General features: G+C 43.8%; 1 protein-coding gene across 1 annotated transcript; it reads right to left on the bottom strand.

The window, feature by feature from the left end:
- Positions 1-451: 451 nt before the first annotated feature.
- crybg2 (crystallin beta-gamma domain containing 2) lies at positions 452-26,434 on the bottom strand. The gene is made up of 24 exons (XM_028400032.1): positions 26,225-26,434; positions 21,414-21,504; positions 18,584-18,739; positions 15,947-18,339; positions 11,311-12,430; positions 10,431-11,165; positions 7,226-7,273; positions 5,869-5,987; positions 4,590-4,815; positions 4,048-4,187; positions 3,844-3,970; positions 3,719-3,754; positions 3,497-3,636; positions 3,293-3,419; positions 3,022-3,179; positions 2,806-2,932; positions 2,691-2,723; positions 2,442-2,554; positions 2,220-2,349; positions 2,000-2,139; positions 1,787-1,910; positions 1,533-1,691; positions 1,299-1,458; positions 452-1,224 (listed from the first exon to the last, which is right to left on the bottom strand). Exons 1-24 carry the CDS (start codon positions 26,428-26,430, stop codon positions 1,136-1,138), a joined length of 6,897 nt encoding a protein of 2,298 aa, XP_028255833.1. The 5' UTR covers positions 26,431-26,434; the 3' UTR covers positions 452-1,135.
- Between the last annotated feature and the right edge of the window lie 1,088 nt (positions 26,435-27,522).

Below are 27,522 nucleotides of genomic sequence, written 5' to 3'. Positions count from 1 at the left end.
AATCATAGCACAGTTAAAAGGAAAGTTCACCTCAGTGGCTGTGGTTACTGCAGGGCCTACATATACCAGGATGCTGTGTGACAACCTGACACTCAGTCAGGAAACATTTCTAGGCAACACAAACCCTCTTATCACCAAACAAATCTGCAGCCAATAATTTGTGGATGAAAATATAAAGCGTCACTTACCCAGTAATAATGCTTCTGCCCAGGTCGAGTCTTGTTGCTCCAGGATGGTCTCCACTGGTCGTACTGTCTAACACAGCTAGATCCAAGGCTTAGAATACATCAGCAGCAGTAAAACAAAACAAAAAAGGATTTGGTATTCTGTTCCTGCACCTCCCTGTGTGTCCATAAGGCAGAGAACACAGCAGCAGTGACACAGTGCCACAGGAGGCCTCAGCGACAACAGATAGGACACTGCGTAGAATGGAATTACTTCATCCTCATCAGTGTTTTTATTTATTTATTTTTATTCAATATTGTAAAGCCTCTCCCTTTTATATTAACAGCAATCTTTAGTATCAAATATTAACATATCATATATGTCCATGTCAAGACATGTCCAGAAAACCCAGTCCATTTCATTGCACCGTGCAATGTAACATTTCCCCCGAAACAAACAGTAAGACACATTTAAACATGTTAAAAAGAGAAAAAACAAAAACAGTACATGTCATAGAGATACTACACATGCTTTTGGCTTCATTCGTTCAGTGCCAGCAGTTTAAACCACAGGAAGCTGCAGCAGGCTTCACATAGTCTGAAGGATCAGCTACTGGCGCTTGTAAAAATTTGCATGTCACAATCACATAAACAAGAACATTCAAGTTTGAATACTCAAATAGTTGACAAATGATGAGATTAAAAGGTCAAAGCTGCAGGGCAAAGCACCCCCCTCTCTTCTTCTCACTGGGTTGTAGTTCAACACATGGTCTAATAGATTCTTTTCTACATCACAGCACTTAAAGAAAGAGGAATGATTTCATGAAAGCAGCAGTTTTCAGTTTTACAGGGCTTGTATTGCTTCATCAGGTTCTTGCCATTGTGTCCATATTTATTACACATAATTAGAAGAAAGTCCTGTAATATATTACATCCTGAGAGAGAGGGGAAGCGTTGGGTCCTACAAATGGCTACAGCATCTCTATCTCCCACTGCTGGCTTGGCCTCTCATCACTCTCTGGCATGATCACCACGTGGTCCTTGTCATAAGTTTTGCCACCTAATGGAGAAAACATTCAGTCACCTTGCACTGAAGTGAGGAGACAATACTGTTTATGTGTGTTCTCATCAGACCTTTAACATCCAGGACCATGCCGGGGAGCGTCAGGCTGCTGATCAAGCCTCTCATCTGGGCCGTCCAGGTCTGGATCGGCTGCCGGGTCCCTGTCCACAGGACCACCTTTGCTCCTGGCTCCATGTTTCCCATCACCTGAAGGTTCATGGTTGGGGACAGCTACGGCACAGACACAGCAGGGTTAGTGCTCGTGTCATACTTACATTCAGGTTTGAATTGAACATCATCATCACCTTATTTTTAATCAGTCCGTCTTGATAGAACCAGATGTCACTCATGGGCTCCACCTGTGGTGTCACCACCACCCGCCCTGATTTCATTTCCTCCACGCCGCCCTGCACTGAGAGGTAGTGACCCCTCTCTTTGTTCTTGACGCGGAAACAGTGACGCTTCTGCAGGAAGCGAAGTACAAAAACGACTCAACCACAAAACGACACAATGAAAACTTAACCCTTGTTAAATGATAGATAATTAAAAAAAAACGAACCTGTCTGACAGGGTGCATGGAGCCAATAGTGTTTAGAGAGCTGAACTTGGGCCAGTTGGTGATTTCAATTGGCTCCAGCAGGAGCTGGCGCCCCCTGTAGTTGCTGTGTTCAAATATCACCCAGCTACAAAGCAAAAGGAGAGACACAACTAAAGAACAATGTAGCTGCTTAAACAATTATCTATAATTTATATTATAAAATAACAGACTTACCAGCCACTGTTGACTCTGACAGACAGGATGTGGTTGTTGAAGCCCTCTTCCACCATGCTGAGGATCTCTGTGTCTGTGGTGATCTCTCTGCCCTCCAGACACTCCAGGCTGAACAGAGAGATGGAGGGAACCGAGAACGACTGGATGCACACAGATGGAGGTTTAAAGCAAGAAAGGACATTTTTACTACTACACTTGCAGTACATGAGCATTTTCTCACCAATGGCACGACTTTGACGGAGCGTAGGTCGCAGCTGGGAGGGCAGCCCATGCTGGTTAGGTTGGGATAGTCGCCTTCGGATAAGACGTATGTGTTTCCAGAGAATTGCTTTTCCTCAAAGAGCACCCAGCTGAATCACAAAGCAAAGACATTTATGAATTAAAATGCTTTCCTTCCATCCCTCTCATCTTTTTTTTCCCCTCCTTCTTCCTCTGTCCTCACCTTCCTCCAGCCACCCGGCATGATTTGGTCAGGAATTTCTCCGGCATTGCCTCCTGGTTTTGGTCAAAAACTTGACACTCGCCCTGGAAGTCTGGCTCAGAGTACAGAAGGATCTGAAAGGAAAGGATCTTTTTTATAATGTAGTATTTACTAGTTAATATTTGACTTTTGTGTCTTTGGCCTTCTTTTGTAACCAGGGGTTTTCAGAGGGAAGCATGACCATAAAATTAAAAATGTCACAGTCCTCACCTCGTTCCTCTGCCTCGAACTGTCAGCAGGAGCCTGAAATCCAACACAACAAAGCATAAATGGATGCACCTCTTAAACCCTGTCATCTGACGATGCAGCACACAGCAGCTCTCACCAGTAAGATGGGCTGAACCGAGCAGATCCTGGTGTCTTCAGAGCCCCAGTCAGCACAGTTGTTGTAGAACCCTTTCTCCAGGATATACTGGTTCCCAGAGAAGTCCACATGGGAGTACGCAATCCACCTGTGGAAGTAAGAGGAGCAGTTACCTGGTCTGTAACATATATACATGTATATACATGTAAAAAGACAAGAAAAATGATGATGACTTACGCCCCGCTGAATACTTGGATGGAGCGTGTGGCGGTCTTGTACCCAAACAGCTCGACATCAGGGATGGCCTCCGTCACCTCAAAGGTGTTCTCGTCCTGCATGCCCTCCTGGTCGTCCTCCAGCTGCTCAAACATCACCATCAGAGGGTCTGTCAGGTCCTGCAAACCAGCAAGAAAACATGGTATTTTTACTGCGCTGACACAACTTGTTGTGCTCTCCGGTGCTCTTCATATTGAGCTTGGCTTTGTCTGAAAGCATTCTTGCTACTCACTGCTCGTATCACCCTGACGGAGCGCAGCTCTGAGTCACAGCCTCCCCACACCCTCCAGTCGTGGTACTCTCCCTCCTCCAGCAGGTACTGGTGTCCTCTGAAGCCCTCCTTCTCGTACCCCACCCAGCTGCAGCAGCAGAACAATATGTGATCATTCATGTAACCAAACTTATGAATGATCACAAGATCCAAAGCAGCACTCACATTCCTCCCAGTACTTTAAGGGATCCGACGCTGTACATGAAGGTTGTTTGCTGCCTGTCTGTTCTGGTCATGAAGTCTCTCATGTTCGTGGTTATCGTCCTTGATTTGCCCGTGAAGTACGGCTTCTCGTAGATCACCATCTGGAGATGGGTGGGAATTACAGTTAGGAAGCAGCAGATAAGCCAGTCGCAGTAAAATGAGAGCATATCCTCACATCCTGACCTTTGGTTCGCTCTGATTTTCCACTCTTGGTTCACCCTGTGATAAAAAATAAGAAACCTTTATACCTGATAATACAGTAGCAGTACAAAGCAAAGCCTGTTATTGCTACTAACAAGGCCACCTACTATTTTGAGTGGATGTAGTGACCCAACATAGGGTTGTTCCACCCCCCAAGCTGCTGGGTTGGAGTACCCCCCGACCTCCAGGACACGTGGCACACCCTGGAAGAAGGGCTGTGCGTAGACAAGCCATCTGAGGAGCAGGGAGACAGATGAGGTCAGTGCACATTAAACCACCCAATGATTCATTTTGGCTTAATTTCAACTCACAGTCCTGCATTAATAATGATGGAATTAGCCTTGACAGGGAAGCCAAAAATCCTGGCGTCATCAGAGGTGTCTCTGAAGATGACCTTCTTGCCCTCGGCGTTCTCTTCTGGGAAAAGACTGATTTCTGGCACGCTGTAGTCCTAGTGGAGGATGGAGAGCGTCCAATAATTAATTGATCATGTAAGTGGAAGAAAGAGACAGGTTGAAATGCTGCCATCTTGCCTCACTTCAGTTTTCTTTTTCCCTTATAGTTTCAAGTCACATAAAAGACCTTTCATGTTTCATGTATGTGTACTGTATTCCTCCCTAACTAATAACCTCTAAATGAATAAACATAAACAAAGGTGCCAGCTGATCACTAAAGCTGCAAAATGTGTGATTACTTATTATGGGCACTAGATGGTGCTATTGAGCTGAAAATCCAATCCTGTCTAGAACAGTCCTCACTTTTGTATTAGATACTGAGATAGCAGCTGAGCCTCAAATAAAATGGTTTCCTGCTACACACTTAAAATAAACGGAGCTAAGTGTACTTCTCTTACCCTGACTGCTCGTCGTATGGATCCGACAATGAACCTCCTGACGGGCTTGGTCTCCATCTGCTCATCACTCGTCTCTCCATTCTGCTCTCCGTTGGGCTCGTCACCCTCCTTCTGTCCGTTCTGCAGCTGCTCTTCTGAAGGGCCGAACGGGTAGGTGAGCTCTATGTCCCCCTCATCCAGGGCGATCTTCTCCCCTTTGAAGTTGGGATGCTCATACAGCACCCAGCTATGGAAGAAACATAAGGGCACTAGGTTAAAATATGCTTTATAGACGACCCACACTGATGTGAACATGAGATTTAGGACTTTGTAATCTCATCTGCAAGTGGTAACATGACTGTCTCACAGTGAGAGGCACCAACACCCGAACACTGACTTCAGGGCCTCAAACCATTATTCTGCTGTCTGTTCTGTTTAGATTTAAAGTGTCAATAATCTGACATCCCCTTTTTGAGATTATAGCTGCTTTAAAAACCACCTTTATTCTCTCCTTAAGTCCAGCACCTGAGATAATGTCCTCAGGCTGCCTTGCTGGTGCAGCTTCACAGAGTTAATCTCTCCACAGAAGAGACACCACCAAGTCCGATGCTAATGTGCTACAAATGCCACTTACTTAACACGCATTTTAATTGGGGGCAGCAGTGCAGGAAGGTTTTTAATGTGCTGACAGCATAATAATCTCATGGTGGTGTTAGCACAGGCACCATCGGAGTCACTGCAGGCTCTCAGTGTTGGCTCTGTTCGATGAAACATTCCACATCTGGGGTAACTGTGTGTTTAAGCTTGTGTTTGGGTGTGTTCGCTATTGAAGGAATCTGCATGTCCACAGTGCCAATAGGTGCCTTGTTTTAATGCTACCTGAGCTACATGCGGTGATGAGGGGTAAGGTCATGTTATCTTTCATCACACACTTGAGAAAAGAAAGAAAGAAAGAAAGAAAGAAAGAAAAGAAAAGAAAAATGTGTGGAGGTGCCAGCTCAGCTAATTTGAATATAAGGATGTGAGGAAGATTTGGTTTAACTGGTTTAACAGCATGTTGAGGAAATGATCTGAGGTCTGATACTGATATAATAGTAAGAGTAAAACCTGAGCTGACCCTGAGTCAAAGGATCTGATGAAAGATAGCCTTCTAAAAAAAACTGCTACGATGGTCTTAAGTTAGTCATGAAGAATCACAGCAAGAGGAGAAAGGCCACAGTACAAAATGTACTTGCATAAGTATAAGATAAAATAATCTGAACACTGATAGGAAAGTCAAAGTGTAGCTACATCTTCTCACCCTCCTCTGACGACCCTGATGGAGATGGTTTCCTGCAGCTCCCAGGGCGTAGCATCGATGACATCACCGCGTATCTCGATCCTTTGGCCGCGCATCCCCGGCTGGTCAAAAATATACATCTAGGTGAACAATGGACAGATTCAATGTTAACATTAGAAATCCGTGAGAATCCAGCTCTGTACTGTACAGAAAAATAATGACTACAGGCAGGATGTTGAACTGCTAAAGCATCTCTAATATTGTCATGAGAAATCTTTGGGCAGAATCTTATATTTCATGCTAATCTCCTGAAAGATATCTAATACAGAGTTGGGAGTTAAGATAAGTTAAGGAGTTATGCTGCAGAAACGACAGCAGGTCCACGCACACATTAATGGATGCCAAATCTGAGCCTCAGCAGACATGTTCGGTTCAGGCCCTGAAGCATGGGAGAGCACCAACATCTAAATGTCGGCTCCACCTCCCACATTAAAGCTCCCTCATGGACAACCTCTGTGAGAAAATAAATGCTCTTCAGCAGCAAGCAGGAACAAGCCTGACCTTCAAAAGTTAATAACAAACATGACCACACTGGAAGAGGCAGAAGGCAGCAGGCATACGGCTTAATGATCAAGCACAGATTCCACACAGGGCGCTCTGGTTATCTATCGAGGAACAAACACCTACTTAGTCTCCCCCTCATGTCAAGCAGTCAGGAAGGAAACAAAGACACTCAGAAAGTTCCTGTGCCACTGCGTTCATGTGATGTTGGGAAAATCTACAAGATGACCTCATCAGGCTGTTGACATCATATGAAGAACGATGACAGATGACTAAAAAAGATGAAGTATTTGTTCTGATTTGCATTCACAGGAGTGAAGCAGGCAAACGTATAGTCCCAGCTAAAGACATGGAGCAATCCTAGGCATGCACACAGTGGCTTGCAGCTTCTGTTAATGCTATCTGGAGCATGCTAACCTCACTCTTTGACAACTTAATGTTGACAATCCACACAACTGACATGCTGGAATTACAGAATCTTGAAAATCCTAAAGCCAGATCAGTTCAAACTGACTCATGATTGAAGAATATTGTGCAAAAAAAGAAAATCAGTGGATCATTGAAGGAATTGAAGCCAGTAGATCTCAGATCTGACACTAATGTGGATCAGAGTGACAGGATGCCTGATTGATTATGAACTGTTGTCATCTTTAGATCATCATCAGTGAACCCGAGACTGTCCTTCATACATCGATTCAACAAAATCGACAGCTGCAGTTCTGCATGAGGAACCGGCTGTGCTCGGTGCATTGATAAGACAGTTTTGCATGATCCTCGAGATCCTCTTAGTGACCTGTGGTTGAAGCACTTGACTCACCTTTCCAGGACGAGGGTTGAGCTTGCCATGCTCCTTCTCTTTGGTGAGCTGTGGACAAAGAAAGATAATATTTAGTTTGTGAAGCAGTTCACTGTTCGGCAGCTACTGAGGAACACACACATGCCTGACAATCCTAACATTGTTTATGTTTACGACACCTGCTCGACAGGTTCGGGGGGGGGGGGGGGGGTCCAAAAGACATGATGATAGAGCACCTCCCTCAAAACAAGCACTTCTTTGACAGACAAGAATACATCACTGTTCCTGTTTAACCTGATGCCTTCCACCCCCACTGGCAACATCATCATCATGAACCTCTAATGAAACTCACCCCTTATGACCTGCTATGAAACTGAGCTACAGCTGCCACTCAGCATGTGATGTATACACTTATCTGAGTGTAAACATTTGTAATGCTCACTTGGGACAACATGGAGTTTAGATGTATGTGTGTGTTATTGTTGTTTGTGTGTTGTTGTTGTAATGGTCTCAGGTATCACTTGGCCTCTATGAGAGCCCTGTAGGAAACAGGTTACCACCTGGATCGTGTTACCGACCAAAGAGGGCCTGCTACTGTTCCCAAAGTCCCTGACCTAATTCAGAGTGAGGAGGCAGAGTGACAGTCAGTCACATTTTAAGCTGATCAACACAAATGGTTAACAAATCTGCACAGAAATGTTGATATTAATGCCGCTCAGAGAACGCCAACTTCCTCCTCATCTCCTCCTCCTCCTGCTGTCAATCATTTTCTATTTTTTTCTGGTTGGCTTTGAAAGAGTCTGTCCTCTTTCAAAGCCAACAGAGAATGACAGTCAACATTGACATTCCATTAGCATGCCGCAGTATCATGTAGAGTAGGGCAGAGAGCACAGAGACAGACAATCTCGCAGGACAGTGGTGCTACTAATAACTTCAATCCTAATTAAGATATAAAATCAAAGGAATTAAGGATCATTAGTCTTCATTTTTACCTCAAAAACACTCTATAACCAGTGTGTCTGCAGAGTTAAACATCTGCATCATTTATGTGTTTACTGCTACCTAGCTGCCCAGATGAAACACACACTCGCATGGAGCACCTTTTCACCCTCTGATCCCTTTTCTCCAATCTGCTCTCCCATAAAATCAGTTACCACAAATGGAATGTGCACATGTTCAGCAATTTAAAAAAAAGCTGAATGTGTGATGCATATTGTTAATGAAGACAGGATGGGAACAGACTGCTCACTGTGCTACCTTCTAAATCATCGCTGTCAACTCTGGTTCATCAAAAATCAAACATGCTAAGTGAAGAAATGAGAAGATAAATACAAAAGACAAGGTGTGGCTGTGTCTCTGCAGTAACAGACAGATAGCTGTGATGGGTGGGGAGCCCAGCGGAAAAAAAAAAACAAAAAAAAACACACACACACGCAAAATGTTCCACCTCGATCAAATCATTCAACGCCTGAGAACGTGTCACTGATGGTTTTTAAAGGAGGATGACCTTTAGCAAAGAGGGTGCATCAGCACGTGAAGTCAGACAGGAGAAGGGAAGCAGGACGGAGCTTCTCCTCAGGGAGCCTTCGGCTGTCTGCAGAGTGCAGATGGATTTTTTTAATGGTACATTTCTATTGACAGACAGAAACCTTTTCCATGACCACAGGCACCATTTAGGGCTGCCTTTTATAGTAGTAGTATAGCTTGCAAACATTTGCGTCTCCATGGTAACAGGCTGTAGCATCTGTATTTAAGCTGCATCTGTCATGCAAGTGATCACAGGCAGGAATGCACACCTATGTATTTGCAGCACAAGCTTGACTGCATTGCTCGCCTGTCACATCTTTCATTAACTCATCAGTCACCCTGCTGTCTTCTCAATGCTGACATCTGCTTCCAGCAGTCTACAGACCTGAACCTCTCACCAGAAGTTCAGGCTCAGTCACAGGTAATTAAACCTGCAGCCATGTTGTGTGCTAACATGCAAATGAGTTACACCCTCTGAAACCCTCTCTGTCTCCTTGTTGTATTTAAAATGACACAACCATTTTGTGCTCATAATGTCTGATTACAGAAAGCAGCATCATTGTAAACAAAAATGCATGACCCTACCTCATGTTCTTGATGAGGCTCGGTGCTATATGTTCGCCATTTTGGCAGGGACCGCCTACATTTACAACTACATACAGAATTGTGAGGCCAAAACCAGACTGATGACACTTTTATTTCTGCTGCCATCTATGGAATTGCAGTTTTTTTTGGCAATTCCCTTGTTTGCTTACATTGTCGACCCCACAGGCCACCTCTTGGTCACAACATCCCAGTGTTTTTCACCATGAGTTCTTCAGTTATTGTGCATGTTAACTGTTCTCACAGTCTATAATAGTTAATTATTATGGGTAATGGTTTAGTGTCAAATCGCCTGAAGACGTTTTATACGTTCTTAACTAAGGCGTGAAACAGGAAGAGCAGCTGAAAAAGCGGCCCACTTTACGTGCATGTGCAGGCAGAGAAGGTGTGTGTGTGTCTGTGTTTTGGCATTTGGGCATGTGTGAGTGGATTCTGCATCGCTTGTGAATGCAAATGTTTTTTTAAGACAGATGTTAATCAGACAAGTCCTCCATGGGCACACAAGTGCACACATGCATAAATGAGACACACACACCCTTTTCTGTGTAATTTTGTGCACACTGATAATAATGGCTTATCTGGAAGGTCAAAACAAAACAACAAAAAAAGGTCACTTCCACAAATTTCTACGACTGTTTGTGCTGGACAAATATTACAGATATTTAAATGCTACATGTTGTACAGTGTGTATACAATAACCGACAAAGGGGGATGTTTCCTGTGTGCACAACCAACCAACTATGAAGTCATCATTCTCACCTATTGTTAGCTGCATAAAAGGTACAAATATGAGGCAGATATACATGTCAAGGATCTTCTTTCTTATGTTGTTACCATAGATGTTGTAACCATTTTACACCTCACTGCAAATGTCTCACAGCGCAGCCAGACCCAAAGACTCTGAAGGCTCCAATAAAAATGTCACTTTGAATGTAACATAAAAATAACAAGCTGCCAGATGTTACAGCATCGTTTGACTTGAAGAAACATGAATTATTCATTGTCCTCCAGGAACTTCTGTTTAAATTAGTTGTACAAACTATGTGTCAGTTGCACCAACAATAACATGTCATTAAGTGTCTAGTGTTATACTCACATAGGCGTCGGGGAAGGCTCGGTATTTCAACACCAAATTTCTGTCAGGCTCTGGCTCCTGGCTCTGGAACTGAGACCCTCCGTGCACGCTGTTGAACATTGAGTTCTGGACCCCCACAGTGCCATCACCGCTGAAGCTCCTCTGCAGCAGTGGACTGCCAAGTGCACCGGTCTGGCCAAACATAGATAAAGGGGAGTCTGTGGTGGTGAAGGGCCTGTGAAGGTCGATAGAACCAGTAGGACTCAGGAGGCGGGTGGGACTGTTGCTGGAGGGAGGTGAGCCGATACTCAGTGGTGGAGGCCGACTCATACGATTGTTAAAGTCGTCAGTTCCGGTCAAAGAGCCTGATGAGGAGGCTGAGGTATTCAGGAGGAAGGAGAAGCGCTCATAACGGGAGCCTGTTGTGTCTGTGCCTGCTCCAGGCTCAATTAGTCCTGTGCTAATTCGATCATTTGAAAGCCCGGTTTCTGGAAGGGAGCCGGTACGGAAAATCGGGCGATGGGCCTTCCCGCTTTCCAGAGTCTGATCTATGGATGATGAGCGGTAGTTTGCAAAGAGGACGCTGCTGTCCAGGCGAGAGCTTGTGGAAGACAATGGCAGGACTCCATTTCCATTGAGCACCGGGGAGAGTAACTCCTCGGAAGAAGAGTCAGAGGATTTTCTCATCACAATACTGTTGGTAGCAGATGCTCTGAGGGGCAGGTTCAAGCCTTTGTTTCCAGGCTGCAGCTGGTCCTACAGGAGAGACACACAAGCATGAGGAAAAGGTTTAATTCACTGCTCATCAACACACCAGTATTAAGAGAATCATTTTGGGTGAACCTCTGCAGAACCTTTAGGGTCATAGCTAACATGCAGAGAGAGTCTGAATGTGTGGTACCTGGGCTTGTCTTATCAGCTCCAGTGGAGAGCGGGTGTCTCTGGCAGAGCTTCTCTTCAGTCCCAGCTCAGGAGGCAGGGTGTACATCCCATTGAGGGGCTCAGCTGAAGTTCCAGCTCCTTCCGTTGTCTTTATGGGACTGCTGAGGGAGGCAGGCCCGTCAACAGTAGTAATGGTCGGAGCATCCTCCACAATTGGTGGCAGCGAGGACATGAGGACCTGAGGAGGCTGGCGTAGGCTGGGGCCCCTCGGCCTCAGGGAGGGTCCCATGTTCTTCAGAGTATCCACCAGACTCTCCATGTCAAACTGGTTGGGTGAGTCCGCGTCCGGGGAGGCAGGGGGAGTAGAGGGGGGAGCTTCAGGTTCGGAGACCAGCTCCACCAGCGTAGCCTTGAACACTCCAGTAAACTGAGATGACTCGTCGTCTTTCAGAGTATCAGTGCTGTCTCTGCTGGTTCGCGGTGGGGAGGAGAATTCAGACGACGGGAGCTGCTGTGAGTCCCAGAGTGACTTAATCCTCCTCTCTGCCTCTGCCTCGCTCTGTCTCTCCCTTTCACCTGCAGGTGCAGCAGGCTCCTCCTGCTCCACTAAGCTCCTCCTCCACTCACCTCTTACTTCTCGCACTGCTTCACTCTCTTTGCTCAGATAAACTTCAGTCCTGTCACTCAGCTCCTCTGCAAAGGCGGAGGAGGAGGAGGAGCAGGAGGAGGAGGCGGTGCTGAGGTGTGTGTATGCATTGGCCTCAGGGAGCGTGGAGGAGAAGGAGTAGTTACTGGAGCAGGTGTCAGACATTTGGTCATCAGAAAAAGAGGAACTCTCCACTTTGTTTGGTACATACTGAGTCACCCTGTCAAATCTGTTTTTCCATTTATACTCTGTAACGTCTTCACTCACAGTGGTGCTTGTTGTGTCCTCCTGGGAGACATCAGCCTCATTAATTAGAGACACTTTGTGAAAGCGAAGTTTGGATTCGTCCTCTTGAGGTGGAGATGAGTTCTTAAAGGACAGCTTGGTGCTCAGGCTGCTGTAGCCTGAATTCATTTTGTCCACTGATTCCTGCTGGTCCTCTGTCTGGACACTTTCTGGAGCTGCTGTGGTGGTCTCCGAGTCTGTCAGAGATCTGGACAAAACCAATGAAACAGATGAGAACAATTAAAAAAAAGGCAATAAAAACACATCTGTCAGATAGTTACAGTGGCATGCAGTGCTGCCGTGGCTGCAGGGTGTGGTGATCAGACAATGCCAACAATGCAAAACAAACAACACAAAGCATCTTTGACATCTTAAGTGTAAACAGGTCATTCCTTTACCTGTTTTTCTTATTTCTTATCTGAGTTTCCAGCAGCTGATAAAAAAAAAAATCATATAAACTGTAGGAATGAAAATGAATTAAAGAAAAAGTTCCAGAGGATACACTTTCTGCTTAAACACAGTCATACAACTCACAATGAGTTTGTGCTGGGAGGAGCGCAAACTCAAATACTGTCAGCTGACAATTTAAGTAAACACTCCCTTTATAACAGAGTGCACAGACACTGAGCCGAGCAACACTTCAGATGTGCTCTTTATCATTATCCATCAAGCCTTTTGTTTTATATAATCAGAAGGCTGACAGGCTTAGATCCCATATGTCAGAAGCTGAGTAAATAAATGAGACTTAAAGCTTCCTCGGTTGCCATAACAACCAGTGAACCCTCTTCTATTAAAAGAACCTGGATACCTTGCAAACTTCTCTTCACCTACTGTAAAATACAGAATGGATAACAGCACCTAATTTGTTAAAATGTGATGGATCAGGCCATAAAATCTGCTAAATTACTTTATTAGCGAAAGTCAACAATGCTAGATAAGAGCTGGCTAGCTGTAGCTTAGCCTTGCATGTGCACTGATGTCACCATTTGGTAGAAGAAACATGAGAACGCACACGTCTACGTCATAGTGCATCTACATTAAAACCTGTTTCATTGCAGAAACCCCTTTCACACTGGACAAAATCCTACTAAAATAGGATTTCTGTCATTAAGGGTGTAATCATCATTCATTGCTGCATCACTTGACCCACAGCAGCTTCAAAAGGTCACAGCTGATCCTGCTTTAGTGCATCGCTTGACCTTTCTGCCTCTCATAGCCTGAAAGCTGCCAAAAATGTGTGGGTGAAAAGGCGAAGAGGCTGCACACTGTCAACTCACTCCTTACAGGTTCCAAGACAGGTGGCATCAGTCAGTGGATAAATAACAACATTAGCTTCTGCATTGTTAAAGGAAAAGGTCAAAATACTGATGCAACACGTGCATGCATGGCTCAGTGCTTCCTGCAGGTTAAACCAGTCGATTCAATGATCTATAAAAACATCAGTAATGACAAAGGCTGCAGAATTCGGTTTTATCAATTATCTTGATTTCTACTGAAACTGCATACTCATCATGTGAAATGTGAAATATCTGCAGTAAAGGCAACAGTCCAGTGGACTCATGCAAAACACCACCAAATGTGAGTGTTAGTGTCCCTGAACACACACAGAGCGCACATCACGTCAAGGCAGACACTATACGTCTCAGTCTTTAAGGTTCGGGTACATTATGTGAACATGATCCGTGTGCACACACACACCAGCCTGAACAGAGAGTCCAGCCCACATGCAGGGGGAGCAGGGAGACTTCTTCTCATTTAATTATGTATGAGTGTGGTACAGCTTTGTAGCTCTCTGTCTTGCTTTGTTATGCAGGTCTGAGGATCAAAAGAGACACGTCTGCCTCCATGTAAGTTCTTTAGTAAATGTAAACTCCTCTAAACAGCTAATTGTCTTCTGCTTGTATGTGCGTGTTTAAAATTCCTGTCACTGTCTGCGAGTTAAAGACCAACCAGCCTGCAACTTTACTGGCCTCCATACAGAAAGTTAAGCATTGTTTGCACATCCTGGGTTAAAAGGTAACTGCAACCATTATTACTGTGCAGTGTCTTCTCTACATACGGACTATTTTCTGGCATGGTATTTCATTGTATTAATTGCATTTTATTTTTATTTTTACTTTATCTATGTAATTTGTTGTTTTAAGTTATTTTTTATTATTTAGCAGGTTTTAGGCTTTTATAGTTCATTGTACATGGAACTGTGTTTACAAAGGATTTTAGGCAAACAATCTTGGACCAAATAAAATCTGTAAATAGCCAGTTTATTAGTTTAATAGTTTAAAATGAAAGCTTTCCTGAAGATGTCTTCTGTAATCTGAAGGTGTGGTTTTAAACGTGTTTCGCTGACAGCAGGAGAGTTCTCCACAGGTTTGACATTCTAACTGTGTCGCAACAGAGCCGTCAACAGACGGCAGCCCATCACTCACATATGGAGTCAAGACAAAAAAAGGGGGTTTAGTGAGGCTTAGTGTACAGGACCCTGGACTGGTTTCAGATGCCGGTTCCTTTCAAGGAACACTCAGTTTCCACGCTTCAACTGTTGAAGGAAAAATAACCCGAATGACTGAGAGTCTTCGCTGACATGTCACAGTGATTACAGAATGTTCCAGCAGCACAAACTGTTGGAAATCATGCAGTAAACTGATCCTTCTGTTGACTTTCAACAGGTTCCTCCACTGAAAGAATGATCTGAACCTAGCAGAAAATCCTTGTGTGCTCTGTAATCTGTCTTCTTTGAGCCACTGCAGTTACACAGTACAGATATACAGAGGAGCTACTGTATGTGTTCCGCCTTCGTGTCTCTGCTGCCATCTTGTGGTTTCTAACATTTATTGCTGCACGATGATAAAAAGTCAAATGTTTGGATCTGAGGGCATCTTCAGCTTCAACAAGCATTTAGGACACAGTGTGAGGAGAAAAGTGCTCAGATGTAGACTCTGCTAGTGAATTAGGTGGTGCTAGAGGGGCAGGAGGAGGAGACTGGGGAGATGGAATGGTGGGAGATACCAAAGAGTGCAGGATGCGGTGAAGGGGTGCTTCACCTTGAGGTTTGTAGCGATTGTGCACCATTTTCCCACATTTACAGTTCATTATTTTCTATCAAAAAGTAATCAATAAGTTTAATCACAGTAAATTATTATTTGATAAAAATCATAAATATTTCTAAATTATATATTTTGTGAGGCATAAGTGAAAAATACATCACTTTTCATTCAGGTTTGGTTAAACAATATGCAGAGCACATGGAACAGTGAACCCTGTATCATAGGCTGTACCATACACACCCACTGATCAATACCCTATTGTATTTGGTGATATCTCAAGAGTTAAACAGAATGCACACGGAAATGTTCTCATTCCACCAAGCATGAGTTAAATGCAGTGTATTAGAATATAAAGGGTGTGTTCGATGCACACAGGTATGCAGGCAGCTCTGTTGGTAAACAGGCTTGCTCATCCACTGCTGACCTTGTGGAAATGTTTTGTTGTGACACATTTCAGAGCCTTATCAGCTGATGACAAGATGTGCTGATAATGTGTATAATAACAGACTTAACATAACACACTACCATAACCCACGTGTTCCACGCAAAGCCCTTGGGATACATGTTACACATTCCAGCACAGCGACTGTAATTTGAGTAAACTCTCACTCTCATCTTGAGCTTAAAGTCGTGGCCTGCAGCACTCAAACAGAGACATTATAAGATTCAGTGTCACGCACCTTTGGCTCAGGTGAGGCTGGACTCCTGCTGGATGTTCCTCCGCTGCAGCTTCCGAATCCGGACAGCGTGCGTCTGCTTCCGAGGTTGACAGCTCAACTGACACCTGCTCTCTCAGCGCGCTGCCTCCGCTGGGAACAATCGTATCCGCCCACTCGCTACTTGGTGTGGCTCTATTGTGTTCATTCTCTGTGGCATCACATTGCAGGTCGGTGCTGTGGCTCAGATCGCCTGTGACGACCTGGGCTGCTGCAGAAGTGTCTGATAAAACCCTTTCTGATGTGATACTGCTGCTTTCTTTGCTGTCTTCTCTTTCTACACTCAGTGAAACTTGCTCCTCTGCCTCTCTGACTGTGACTGTGGGTGTGAGCCTGTCCTCCTCTCTTGTGTAACTGGCATGTGTCCACACAGAACTGCCAATGTCTTTGTTAGCAGCACATTGTCCTTGCTGGCTTGGGAGTTGTGTCTCTCCATTAGAATGGTCTCCTGTTTCCAAGTCCACGGTGCTGGTTTCCTCCGACACCTCCCCCTGCCCAGGCAGCTCAGAGGAGGGTGGAGCAAAATCACATTCCATCAGTGTGTTCACCTGCCGAACCGGTGTGGCCAGTAACTCCTCCTTTCTCCCCTCCAATGACTCGTCTTTCATCCATGCTGTGGTTGCTCCTTCTTTTTCCTTGCTCTGTGCATCACTGCTTACAATAATCTCAGACTTCTGATCTGTTGGCTGCACTTCATTCTGATCTCTGACATTTCCATCACTGCCACTATTCCCTTCCTCATACACCACCTTCGAATCTTCCTCATCTTTCCTACGTATCCCTCTTTCCAGCGGAAGCTCTATGGGAAGTCTCACCTCTTTCCCAGCATCTACCACATTCATTTCCTCTCTTTCAGCCATCGTGAACATCTCTTCATCCATGCTCTCCTCGCCATTGTCCTCCTCAGCGCTGTAGTAAATCTCCATGACACTGCCATCATCTGATCCCACACTCAGATATGCGGGGCTTAAAGGCCCTTCGCACCCCTCCATCTGTCCAGGAGGCCCAGAAAAACAATCAATTTTTATCTCCAGGGCTTTCTCTGCGAAGGTACAGCCAGCAGCAGCGCTTGCCTCGTCTGTGACTAACTCTTTCACTAGGATCACTCTCCGTTTGGGCTCAGTAACCTGAGCATCCATCCCCTGGGATGTTACACAGTGAGAAACGGGAGGGGCAGAGTCTTCTGACCTGATGGTGCTGTGAATAAGGCTGCTGCTGTCTGGTTTCACCTGTGCACAAGATAGAGTCAGCTCTGAGTAAGGAATGTTAACAGCAGGCTTTAAGGAAGGTAGATATGTGAGGTCAGTTTCAGATTTAGAAGAAAATCTCGAGCTCTCAGTAGAGAATATTGGCGTTGTCTCAGTGACAGGGGTCACATGGTTCACCCTGTCTGAAGCTGACATGCGGGAGTATATAACACTGGTTTCTGTGTGACATTCACTGAAGGTTTTGACCAGGACAGGTTCTGTTTTGGTATCAAGTCGTCTCATCTCTGTACAAATTGGAGGTGAAGAGTGTGGGAGCAAAGTCGTTATCCCGGTGGTAAAGCTCTGAGGGAGAAGTGACTCATACAAAGCCCCGTAAACTGCTTCCTGATTGACAGGGCGAGGGCTCTTTTCACTGCTAGCAGCTGAGGTCGTGGTGACGCTGCTGTCAGGTTGAGGAACAGACCTCTCAGAGTGGGAAACTGAGGCGTCATGATGGATGGTAATAGAGTCTGCGCTGTCACTGTGAGGAGCAGGAGCTGACTCTGGAACAGAGGTGTTGGTGTCAGTACCTGGCAGGGAGGCCTTACTGTGTGAAGCTGTGCTGTCAGCTGTGTCAGGCCGATGATGTGATAAAGTGGTAGATTCAGTGTTGTTCCGTATGGACTGTTGGAGGACTTCATTGTCACACAGACTGCTGCGTGTGCTGACTGCTGCTTTGTGATCAGGCACAGCTGGATCCTGGCTGGGTGGAAGGATCGGTGTCTTTACAACACAAGTGTTTTCCACCTGAGCAGTCGATTCAGCATCACTCCCGGATGAATGATCGTAAACAGGAATGTTCTCTTTCTCCTTTGATGGAGCTGGATCATCCAGCTCCAGCTCAGGAATGGATGCCATCGGTGCTTTCCGCACTTCTTCCAACACCTGTAATCCATTGGTGAGAGGCTCCGGGGTTTTTACAGCAACAGATGAGTGGGGCTGGGACTGGCTCAGGGACTGGTCAGGGAGAGTGACAGGTGATTCTGACTTATTGGTGGCCATGGGAGGAGGATGGGAGATGTCAAAGGTGTTGGTGGAATCAAGCTCAGGTTGGGACATACTGAACATCTTTTTCTGCTCCAGCTCCATGGGCCTGGGGTCCAGAGGCGCCTAGAAGAATCATTTACAGCTTCACTGATACAACAAGACATTTTATGGAAGTAATTATCATTAGTAGATATGGGCAGAGAGATTATGCCCCCAGTATGTGGAGCAAGGGTCAAATATTTCTAGAATCCTTACAGATTTCTTCATTCTTGTATGAAATAATATGTTATTATTTCATACAAGAATGCATTCGTCAAGAAGCCCTAGTCACATGTTAAATAAACAGCTTTAGGGAGTGGTGTGTTACCTCCTCATTCTTTTCAATGCCTGAGGTATGAAGGCCAAAGGTGCTCTTTGAGATGTTCTCTTCATCTTTCCTCTTCTTTTTTCTGAGACCTAAGGAGAAGGTAGCGAACCTTTTGGGCTTTCGTAGGTCCATCTCTGAGTAGCTGAGCTCTTTATGCTGCGAGGAGGAGAGAAGGGTGGAGAGCAAGAGTTTCAAGATTTCTCTACAGTAAACTCATAATGTTGCATAAACCATCTACAAAACGTGTGTATAGTCTAGTTGTTTGAAGCCCGTGCCAAATGTTATTTATAAACCTGCCACCAGTGCTTCCTGCAGTGGCAGGAATGAGGCCCCTGCACAGCTCCATCACACAGATTATGAGCTCTTACACTTGTAAACAAACAAAAGAAGTGTTGACACACTGAAACTTCATTCCAAGCAGTAAAAGCTGCTCCACCCTGAGAGAAATGAAAGACTAGTAGAACATGATTTACTTCACTGCCGCCTCACATGCATTCATTTCCCAGTGTTTACTCTACATCATATGATTCTATTATCAGCCGAGCACAAAGCACAGGGGAGCCACTTCATCTCCAAATGATCCTAAACATCACTACAAGACTTTGGAAAGATGCTGAAGTGTGCGCTCCTCCGCAGACATTTAATATTAAGATGGTGATATTCTTTGAGCCTGGGTGACAAAGGAGAATGGAACACACTGGATGAAGCCTGACACACTCACTGACATCTGTCAAGGCTTCTGATTAGGTGTGCCTTCAGGAATTCTTCCTGGAAAGTATGAGAGGCAAATACCCCAAGTTTGTAGTGGGCAGATGCACACGTTCCAAGTCTGTAACCATGAGGCAGGCGTCTAATCAGCTGAATTCTAGATGAGGGTGGGGATGCAGATACTATGCACACAAGACAAAACTGACTAAAGTTAATGAGGACGGAGATATAAAGGAGGCAGGATACAGCTGCCCACACAACCTTTACTGTGAGGTCAAAGTAAGACAGTCTGTAACAATAACATTGTTTGCTTCAATACATACAAGGGCCACAAGTGGCTGCTGCAGGCACTGCTTTCTATGTGAGTCAGGCCCCTAGGTTTGTACTACTGTTAACACAGCATTAAATATTATCAGTATTATTAAGAGACACATTAAGGTCTGCGTTGTCTTAACTGCATTATTATTATTTAAACTGAATTAAGCTCATGTATAAGAAAACACCCGCTGGATGTTCTTTTGGAAGTCAACATCTTTCACCATCATAACCCTTTGTCACACTGTCAGCATGCTGCTACCTGACTAATGAAAGGGTTACTGTTTAATAATTGAAGCATCTGAAAGTATTAACATAAATTATTTTAATTGTTTTTTTTGTTGTTTTACATTCATTACTGACCATCATAACATTAACACAGTAAAGCATTGGCGCCCTCTTGTGGTGATGTACTTCACCTGAGTAAAGTCAGACAGGACACAGAGCCATGTTTTTGTAACAGGGTGCCCTCTAGAGAAGCTGTGCTCCATCATAAGTTTTGTCTGGTTAAATGTATAAATAACACTGTTTGTTATTTGAGTGTGTGTGTGTGTAAGGGGTTCAGAATTACATAAGAAATACCCTCAAGGGATGTTTAGCTGGAATGATGATACCGTTGGAAATGAGATCATAGCGTCACATAAGGCTGGGCTCATGCTTCATGAAGGAATTTAGCCTTAAACAAAATACTAGTTCACACAAGTTTCTGATATCTTTACACTGCTGAGAGGGGACCTATAGGCCTACCCTGCAACCTGAGAGCTACACACGGAACACACTTCTTCCTGCAGGGATGTCTCACACTAAAGGAACAGCTGTTTGTTCCCCAGACTTTCCCCAGATTCAATCATATCCAGTCAGGAGATCATCTTGTCGCACTATACCTCTGGAGGATGCTGCCTGGAAACTACACTGAGGCCATCCGAGCCACTAAATAAGTAACAGGAAGTCATTGTATTTATGAATAAATCTGTCAGGTTTTAATGCATGAGGAAGTTTTGCAGGCAGGGCAGAAGAGTGAATTTTAAAACTGTGCCAAGTGGGCAGTCAGCCATCAGTGTTTGGATTTCCAAGTTAGACGGAAGAGGTGAAGCTATAATTAGACACACTTTCAGTGTATGAGCAGGAAGAAATAAAAAAAAAAATAATGTAGGAAAACTTCCAGAGGTGTTAAGAAGAAACAATTAAGAATGATTAAATAAACTACCAGTTTCTTCAAACTATAGTGAGAAAATCCCCTCTGTGTGAAGTCATGCAGGCTTTTGACTCCACCTTTTTCTATAACGTAGAGAAGATTGAGGCAAGGCATCTGGACTTGTAGAGTTTTCTTGAAGACGTTTCGCTCATCCAAGCGGCTTCATCAGTTCTAATTGTTTGGTGGGGAAACAGTTTATATGTGGTTGTAGACCTCAGTGGGTGGATCTGGGTAAAACGTTTTAGTTAGAACTGATGAAGCTGCTTGGATGAGCAGCGAAACGTCTTCAAGAAAACTACAGAAGTCCAGACGCCTTGCTTCAATCTTCTCTACGTATTATGACCTGGCTAACTAAGAATCTTCATCAACATTTTGTCTATAACAACAATTAAAAATTACTATACACGGTCGGTTCTGAGTAAGTATGTGACTAAAATTAAAAAAATGAACACCACTTTTAAAAGTGAGGTAACCTCGTTGTTTTGAATGTACATGTGTATTCTTGCAGGCTGTCTGACTAAAAACTGTTTTTAGTCAGACAGCTTAAAAAGCTCTGCACTAAGTACTTTTTAATAACTACCTGTGAAAAGAGGTCAACAAAGCTTCACTGACCTTTGCCCTGGGTGCGGTGGCATAGAGAGAAGACCGCTTGTTTCCAGCAAAGGCCTCTCCATCATCTGCAGGGTTACTGGGCTCCACAGCACTGAGGGGAGGTTAGAGAATTACATTGAGAATGTTTATAGAAATATACAGTGTAAAGTTAAGAACAGTGTCTTTATAAGCTGTATGTATTAATAACTGAAAACAGCAAAATAATGAATGAATATGATCGATAATAAAAATATGCTGCTTAGCAACATAAAACAGTGAATCAGTGCCTGGGGAATGTAGAACAGAACTGGCTGATTAGTCACTTTTCTATGACAAAATGACTAATCAGGCCGCATAGATGGACCTGATATCAAACAATTAAGGCATCAGACACAAACAGAAAAGTGAGGAAAGACAGCTGCCTCTGTTCAGTTGTCACTACTGTCTCCCACTTATGTGCAGCTCAGTCAACATTAATGATCGTATGCTGTCATCTCATTAAACAAATGATACAAAGGACACCTCGTGCAAACACACCACTGTTTTTCTTTACACAACAGGAAGCCAAATGACAGGCAAACATTAGCAGCAGCACCACAACTTATGCCTCACCGACACTCAGCCGCCACGCACATTCATGTATACACACACATTTTAACAAACATGCACACCATCTCATCTTGTCCTTGACATGAGGGATATCTCAGCGCCGTGTGTTTACATGTCAACCCGCAGGACACCCAGAACAGTACTGTGTGGACCTACAACACCAGATTTTCACGACAAACCATCTACATTTAAATGACGTTCGACAAGTGAGAGATGAAAGTGCCCTCTGTGCTTGGTTTGGCTGTGCAGTGACATGTGAGCGTGTGTTTATTTGAATAAGAACAAGGCTGACAGAAAAAAGAGAAAGCGTTAAAGTGAGGCCCGCTCTGCTGATTCCAAACTGGCAGACAGTCAAACCACATTTTTTCCATATGCAAACAGGCCACAAAACAGGCAACACCTCAACGACACTCATCGGTTCAGCATTTTTTGGAAGCAGCCCTGCGCACTGTATAGGCAGACACGTCAGTATGGTAAATATGTAGGTGTAGTAGGCAGGATTAGCTTAGCTTAGCATAAAGACAGGAAACAAAGCGACTGCCTCACCAAAGACGATAAATTCAGCTTTCCTGTACTTGAACCTGACATATCAAGAACTTCTGACCTGCACAAGGTCTTAGATCCTCCAGGTCATATACCCATGGAACAAAAGGCAGCCTACTGCTTGTCCTTATCAGCTGCACTGACGGGCTAACAGGCTAACCAACAAGATGATGCTTAGGCCAATGCTGTGTAAAGCCCAGGAAGATGTGATCCATACACTGAACAATAGGTGATCAGTATCTTTTGTGTAATTCCTTAAGCTGTCAGCTGGAAACATGTGGGATCAATACTGCTATATTATCTAAGAAGAATGGGCTGAATAGTGCAGATGGACATTACATCGACGGTAGAATAGCGACACCGCGCCATTGATTTTACTGACAAAGCTATCGCTAACTCGAATAGACGCCTCAACAAAGGACCAATTCCTCCAAGCTGACTTCATTCAGCTCAAGTACAATGTGTTTTCTTAATATTGTGACAGTGGAGCTGACCTTTGACCTTACAGAAGTACTATGTAGAGGGTGACTAAATGATTCATTACTGTGGGCTACAGTTCAATATCACCAGGCCAGTTCTACAGCTTTTCTGATCAGTATAACAGTTCAGCTGTGCTAAGTTTTCTAATCATCAGTTAGCCTTTTTAACACGATTAGCTAACACAATGTGCCATATAGAACACAGGAGTGATGTCTGCTGGGAAAGGGCCTCTGTATACCTTTGTATATATTCCATTAAAAACCAGCCTGTTCTAACTAGAATAGTCATTAACTTTAATTTTATCTTCTTTTTACTTTTAAAAATAGACCTTTCCAAGTGACCCCAAACTTTTGAATGGTAGTGTATATATATAAAGCAATGTCTTCCATCATTGACCATTTCACACCCATCCACCCACCCTGGATGGGTCACCTGTCTATTGCAGGGCTATCAGTCACATTCACATCTATGGCCAATTTAAACTCCACACCCTTCCATTCCACATCTTTTTCCCATAATTCCTCACATGTTTCCTTCCACCAAAGCCTAAAGACATTTCTCAGACGGCAGTATATACTTTGTGTCAAACACATTATGTAGCTCTTAGCGTAAGTTCAATCAGGAAGACTCTGTTTCCCATCATTCACCATTTATCCCGATCTGCTTCCTAATCTCTCTCCCTCTATCCCTCACTTCTCTGCTCCCCCTCTCTTCCGCTCTCTTAGTCAGGCGCTTAATAGAAAGCACCTCAGCTGTCGCTTTCCGTCCCTCTCCTGACCAATCACAGCTTAGCATGAAATTTAAAAGTCTCCTCTCCAGCTGTCTTCTGATCGAACCCGGCAACCCTCCTCCACCCCAAGCTCCACCAGATCCACGCCAGTTCAGGCCTCCTATCTCCTGCCCTCCAGCTCTCCACCACCACCAGGTCTAGACCCCGGGGGGGATCTTCTGATCCAGCGGCCTCCCCTCTTGCGTTTTCCTCCCTTTTCGGATGTGGTCTTCACGACGGGGTCTAAGACGCCAATGCACACTCAAAACTTTGTACTTAATAAATCTTTCTCATTCAGTTCGTTGAGTCTTTCATGGTTGAAATACTTTTATAATGAGACACAGTTTCAATTTAACTCCACACATAAAAGACTTCATTCATTAGTAACTTTAGTTTATGTAACCCCACTATTTCATTCTTTAATCACCAAAGCAGCAGGTTCAACAATACCCTGAGTCACTCTGAGCTGCTTTGAAACATGTTTCCAGCCTGTATGCTGCAGCACAATGACAGTGTGTATGAGTGTATTTGTCTCATTGATTAGTGGTTTCATGATCATGCAGGAGGCATGTGGAGTGGCAGGTTTCTCTCACAGTACCTCTATTAATTCAGTCACATCTCACCACATACTGACACTGTGGGTGTGTTGGGCTTGAAAGAAGAAAAAAAAAAAGTCACTCTGTAACTGTATACAGCGATGACTTTGACATCACCATGAACTGTATGAAAGACCGTGAGATCAAAACAAACACAATAAGTTGAAGATTAATTTCCTCAGACCCTGAAATCCTCAGGACTTCACCAGATAAAGACGAAATCCTTCACAACAAAAACAGATTTTAATCTACGTCTGGATTAAACATTCTGTCAACAATTAAAAAGCGTTTAAAGAAATCAGCTTTAACTTATTAACCATCAGTCCCTGAAATGTTGTTAGCTTAATTTTTATTATCCATTATCTCAAACCAAGTGTGTTCTTTCATGCACTGTTGCATTACCATTGTGTAACCTGTGTGTGTGTGTGCCGCTATTGTGTGCAAAGGCGTCCCTCACGCTGTCAACTCGTCATTTATTTTTCTCTCTGTGCAAACACAAGCCGTCACCCAGCCTCATCTGCAGCCACCTGAACAACACGATGCTCACACACACACACACACACACGCCATAAGGTTTAAGCAGGTTGCTGCATGTTTGCTCATTTGTGCAAAATATTTCTGACCAACATGATGAAGTTGACAGTTGTGTGTGGGGAGGAGGGAGGGGGGGACACCAACACCTAAAACTCAGCTTTGCCTACATCTGTGCATTGAAAGGGTTAAATATAATATAAGGTAATGACCTGCATTATGATTTGGAGTAAATAAACGTAGGCATATTTCTGCATCAATTCTATGCATGCAAAAACATTAGACTCTGTGTTCTCTATATGACACATCCTCCACTGGCTTAAGCTACATGTAATAGACATGCAGCGGCTTTTCACCCATCCCAGCATTAAATGCTAGTGTCTGATCATGCATCACAATCCAGCAGAAGGTTATTCTAACTATCTATCTAGCAATGCATTTATTGGTTAGCTGTACAAACAGCCTCCGGTACATGACTAAACACACACCACACAAGGCATCCTTTCTTATTGCAGGAATAATCTTCCTCACCTTCTATGAACTCTTATCAGTCATAAAAATCCAGCGCCTGACAGCTGCTACAGCACAAATAAGCCCTGCATGTTTCATTATTTCACTTCAGCCATTCCTTATTTACCTAAATTTTCCCTCAGGGATCAATGGAGTATCTGTTCATCTATGTTTTAACATCATTGCTGAATGAATGAGGTAAAAACTAAGCAATGGCCTAATAAAAGCTCCAATTAGAATCACACTGTAATGTTATTTGAAACAACAACAAAGACACGCAGCCCTTTTACAAGTGAAAGGATTTAGCATTAAAACATGTGACAGACAGTTTAGTGGTAGTAGTAGTAGTGTCAAGTATGCACCTCAGGAAGTTACAGTGAGAACAATATGTCTCCATCTGTGTAAATAAATGTGTTACTGTTGTGTTTATGTACATAAGCTTATTTGCAAGCACTGCATCAATGATAATATGTAGACTCTGAGCTTTTGCTGCTCCACTAAATTTGAAGTAAATAAAGTAAATTAAACAGGTGAAGCTCTTTCACTGCACCATAACACTGTTGACAACAATGCCTTCTTATCTCATCATGTCATTAGGAGTCAGTGTGCAGATACACAGACAGCTGCCGTTAGGTGCTGGAGGCTGCCTGCACCTTTACTGCTCTCTGAGGCGTCAGATGAGGCTTCATGCTGTGACACCTCCACAGTGGAAGCCATTATGTCACACACACACACAGACATGAAAACATCAAAACAGGGCACTGATCCAACATCACCACATTTTGTGCGCATACCTGAGCACCTGCTGGCTCTCATGAGCTGCCTTCTCGGAGGTACTGGAGCCGCCGCTCTTGGACTTTGACTTGAAATGCAAGAATTTAAACTTCTTCTTCTCTCCCTCGTGTTTGTCCACATTCTTCTCCGCCGACTCGTTCAGGCTGGCTTCGCTCCTGGAGAACAAACTTTTCAGAGACTTTCTAGATGAGCTCTTCTTCGCCATTTCTTCCTGCGCTTATTAAAAGCAGATGAAAACAGAGGAGGTGCTGAGGAAGAAGAGCAGCGCGGGTATTGACAGATGACAGCTACTGCTGCTGCTGCTGCTGCTGCTTCATTTTGTGAGCAGCGCGCTGAGCTCAGGTGTGGTGACACGCCCAGGAGCTACACCCAGAATCCGGGCAACCTCCAGGGTCAGGCCGCCTCTTCATAACTTGGTTGCTTACACACTTCACAACAACATGATGATGCTGATTTTTTTTGTATCAGTCTCCACACTGATGTATAGTTTTTATTATATTTCTATATATTTTTATTTAAATTTGTTTTATTTTATTTTATTTTATTTAAACGTAGAGCTCAGTGGTGAACATTACAGGATAGTATTTATAATAATAATAATATTTATTATTATTATTATTATTATTATTATTATTATTATATTATTATTATTATATTATTATTATTATATGTATTATTATTATTATTATTATTATTATGAGGATTAAGAAGAACCTGTGGTCTCAGCAGGTGAATGGCGACATCTAGTGGTGTGTGTGCAGACTGCAGCCTGCTCACAGATCTGATCAGATATCTTTTGAACTTCTCTTCCTCTGCCTCATGATGGCGCTATAAGCTTACTTACTCTTTTATTTCCAGCCTGTGGTTCACTCCAGTTTTGCCGTGTAACAGTTGAAAGTCCCTTCCAGCGTGTGTGCGTGTGTGTGTGCGTGTGTGTGTGTGTGTCTGTGTCTGACAAGGAAATGATGAATCAATCAATAAAGTGACACAGTACAGTAATAATGACTTCATCTCAGTGACACATATTAAATGTGCCTGTTTGCTGCTACACTTAAATTACATATCTGATCTACTTTGCTTTACGGTAACAGTGAACACCCACTCTACATTGGTTATATGGTGGGTGATAAGGAGAGCGAAGATAAGACACTGAAAACGCTAATTATCTAGTTTCTATTGGTGGTGAGGTCATTGTGTAAGGATTCCCCTCGAAGGACTCAACGTCAGAATATTATTTCAAATTTAGTTAAAATTAATTTTATCATTGTAAAAAATGAATGATTGTTAATCTAAACAG

This window comes from Parambassis ranga, chromosome 2, assembly GCF_900634625.1.
Source record: "Parambassis ranga chromosome 2, fParRan2.1, whole genome shotgun sequence".
Taxonomy (NCBI): Eukaryota; Metazoa; Chordata; class Actinopteri; family Ambassidae; genus Parambassis; species Parambassis ranga.
This window is presented reverse-complemented; position numbering and strand designations above follow the sequence as displayed.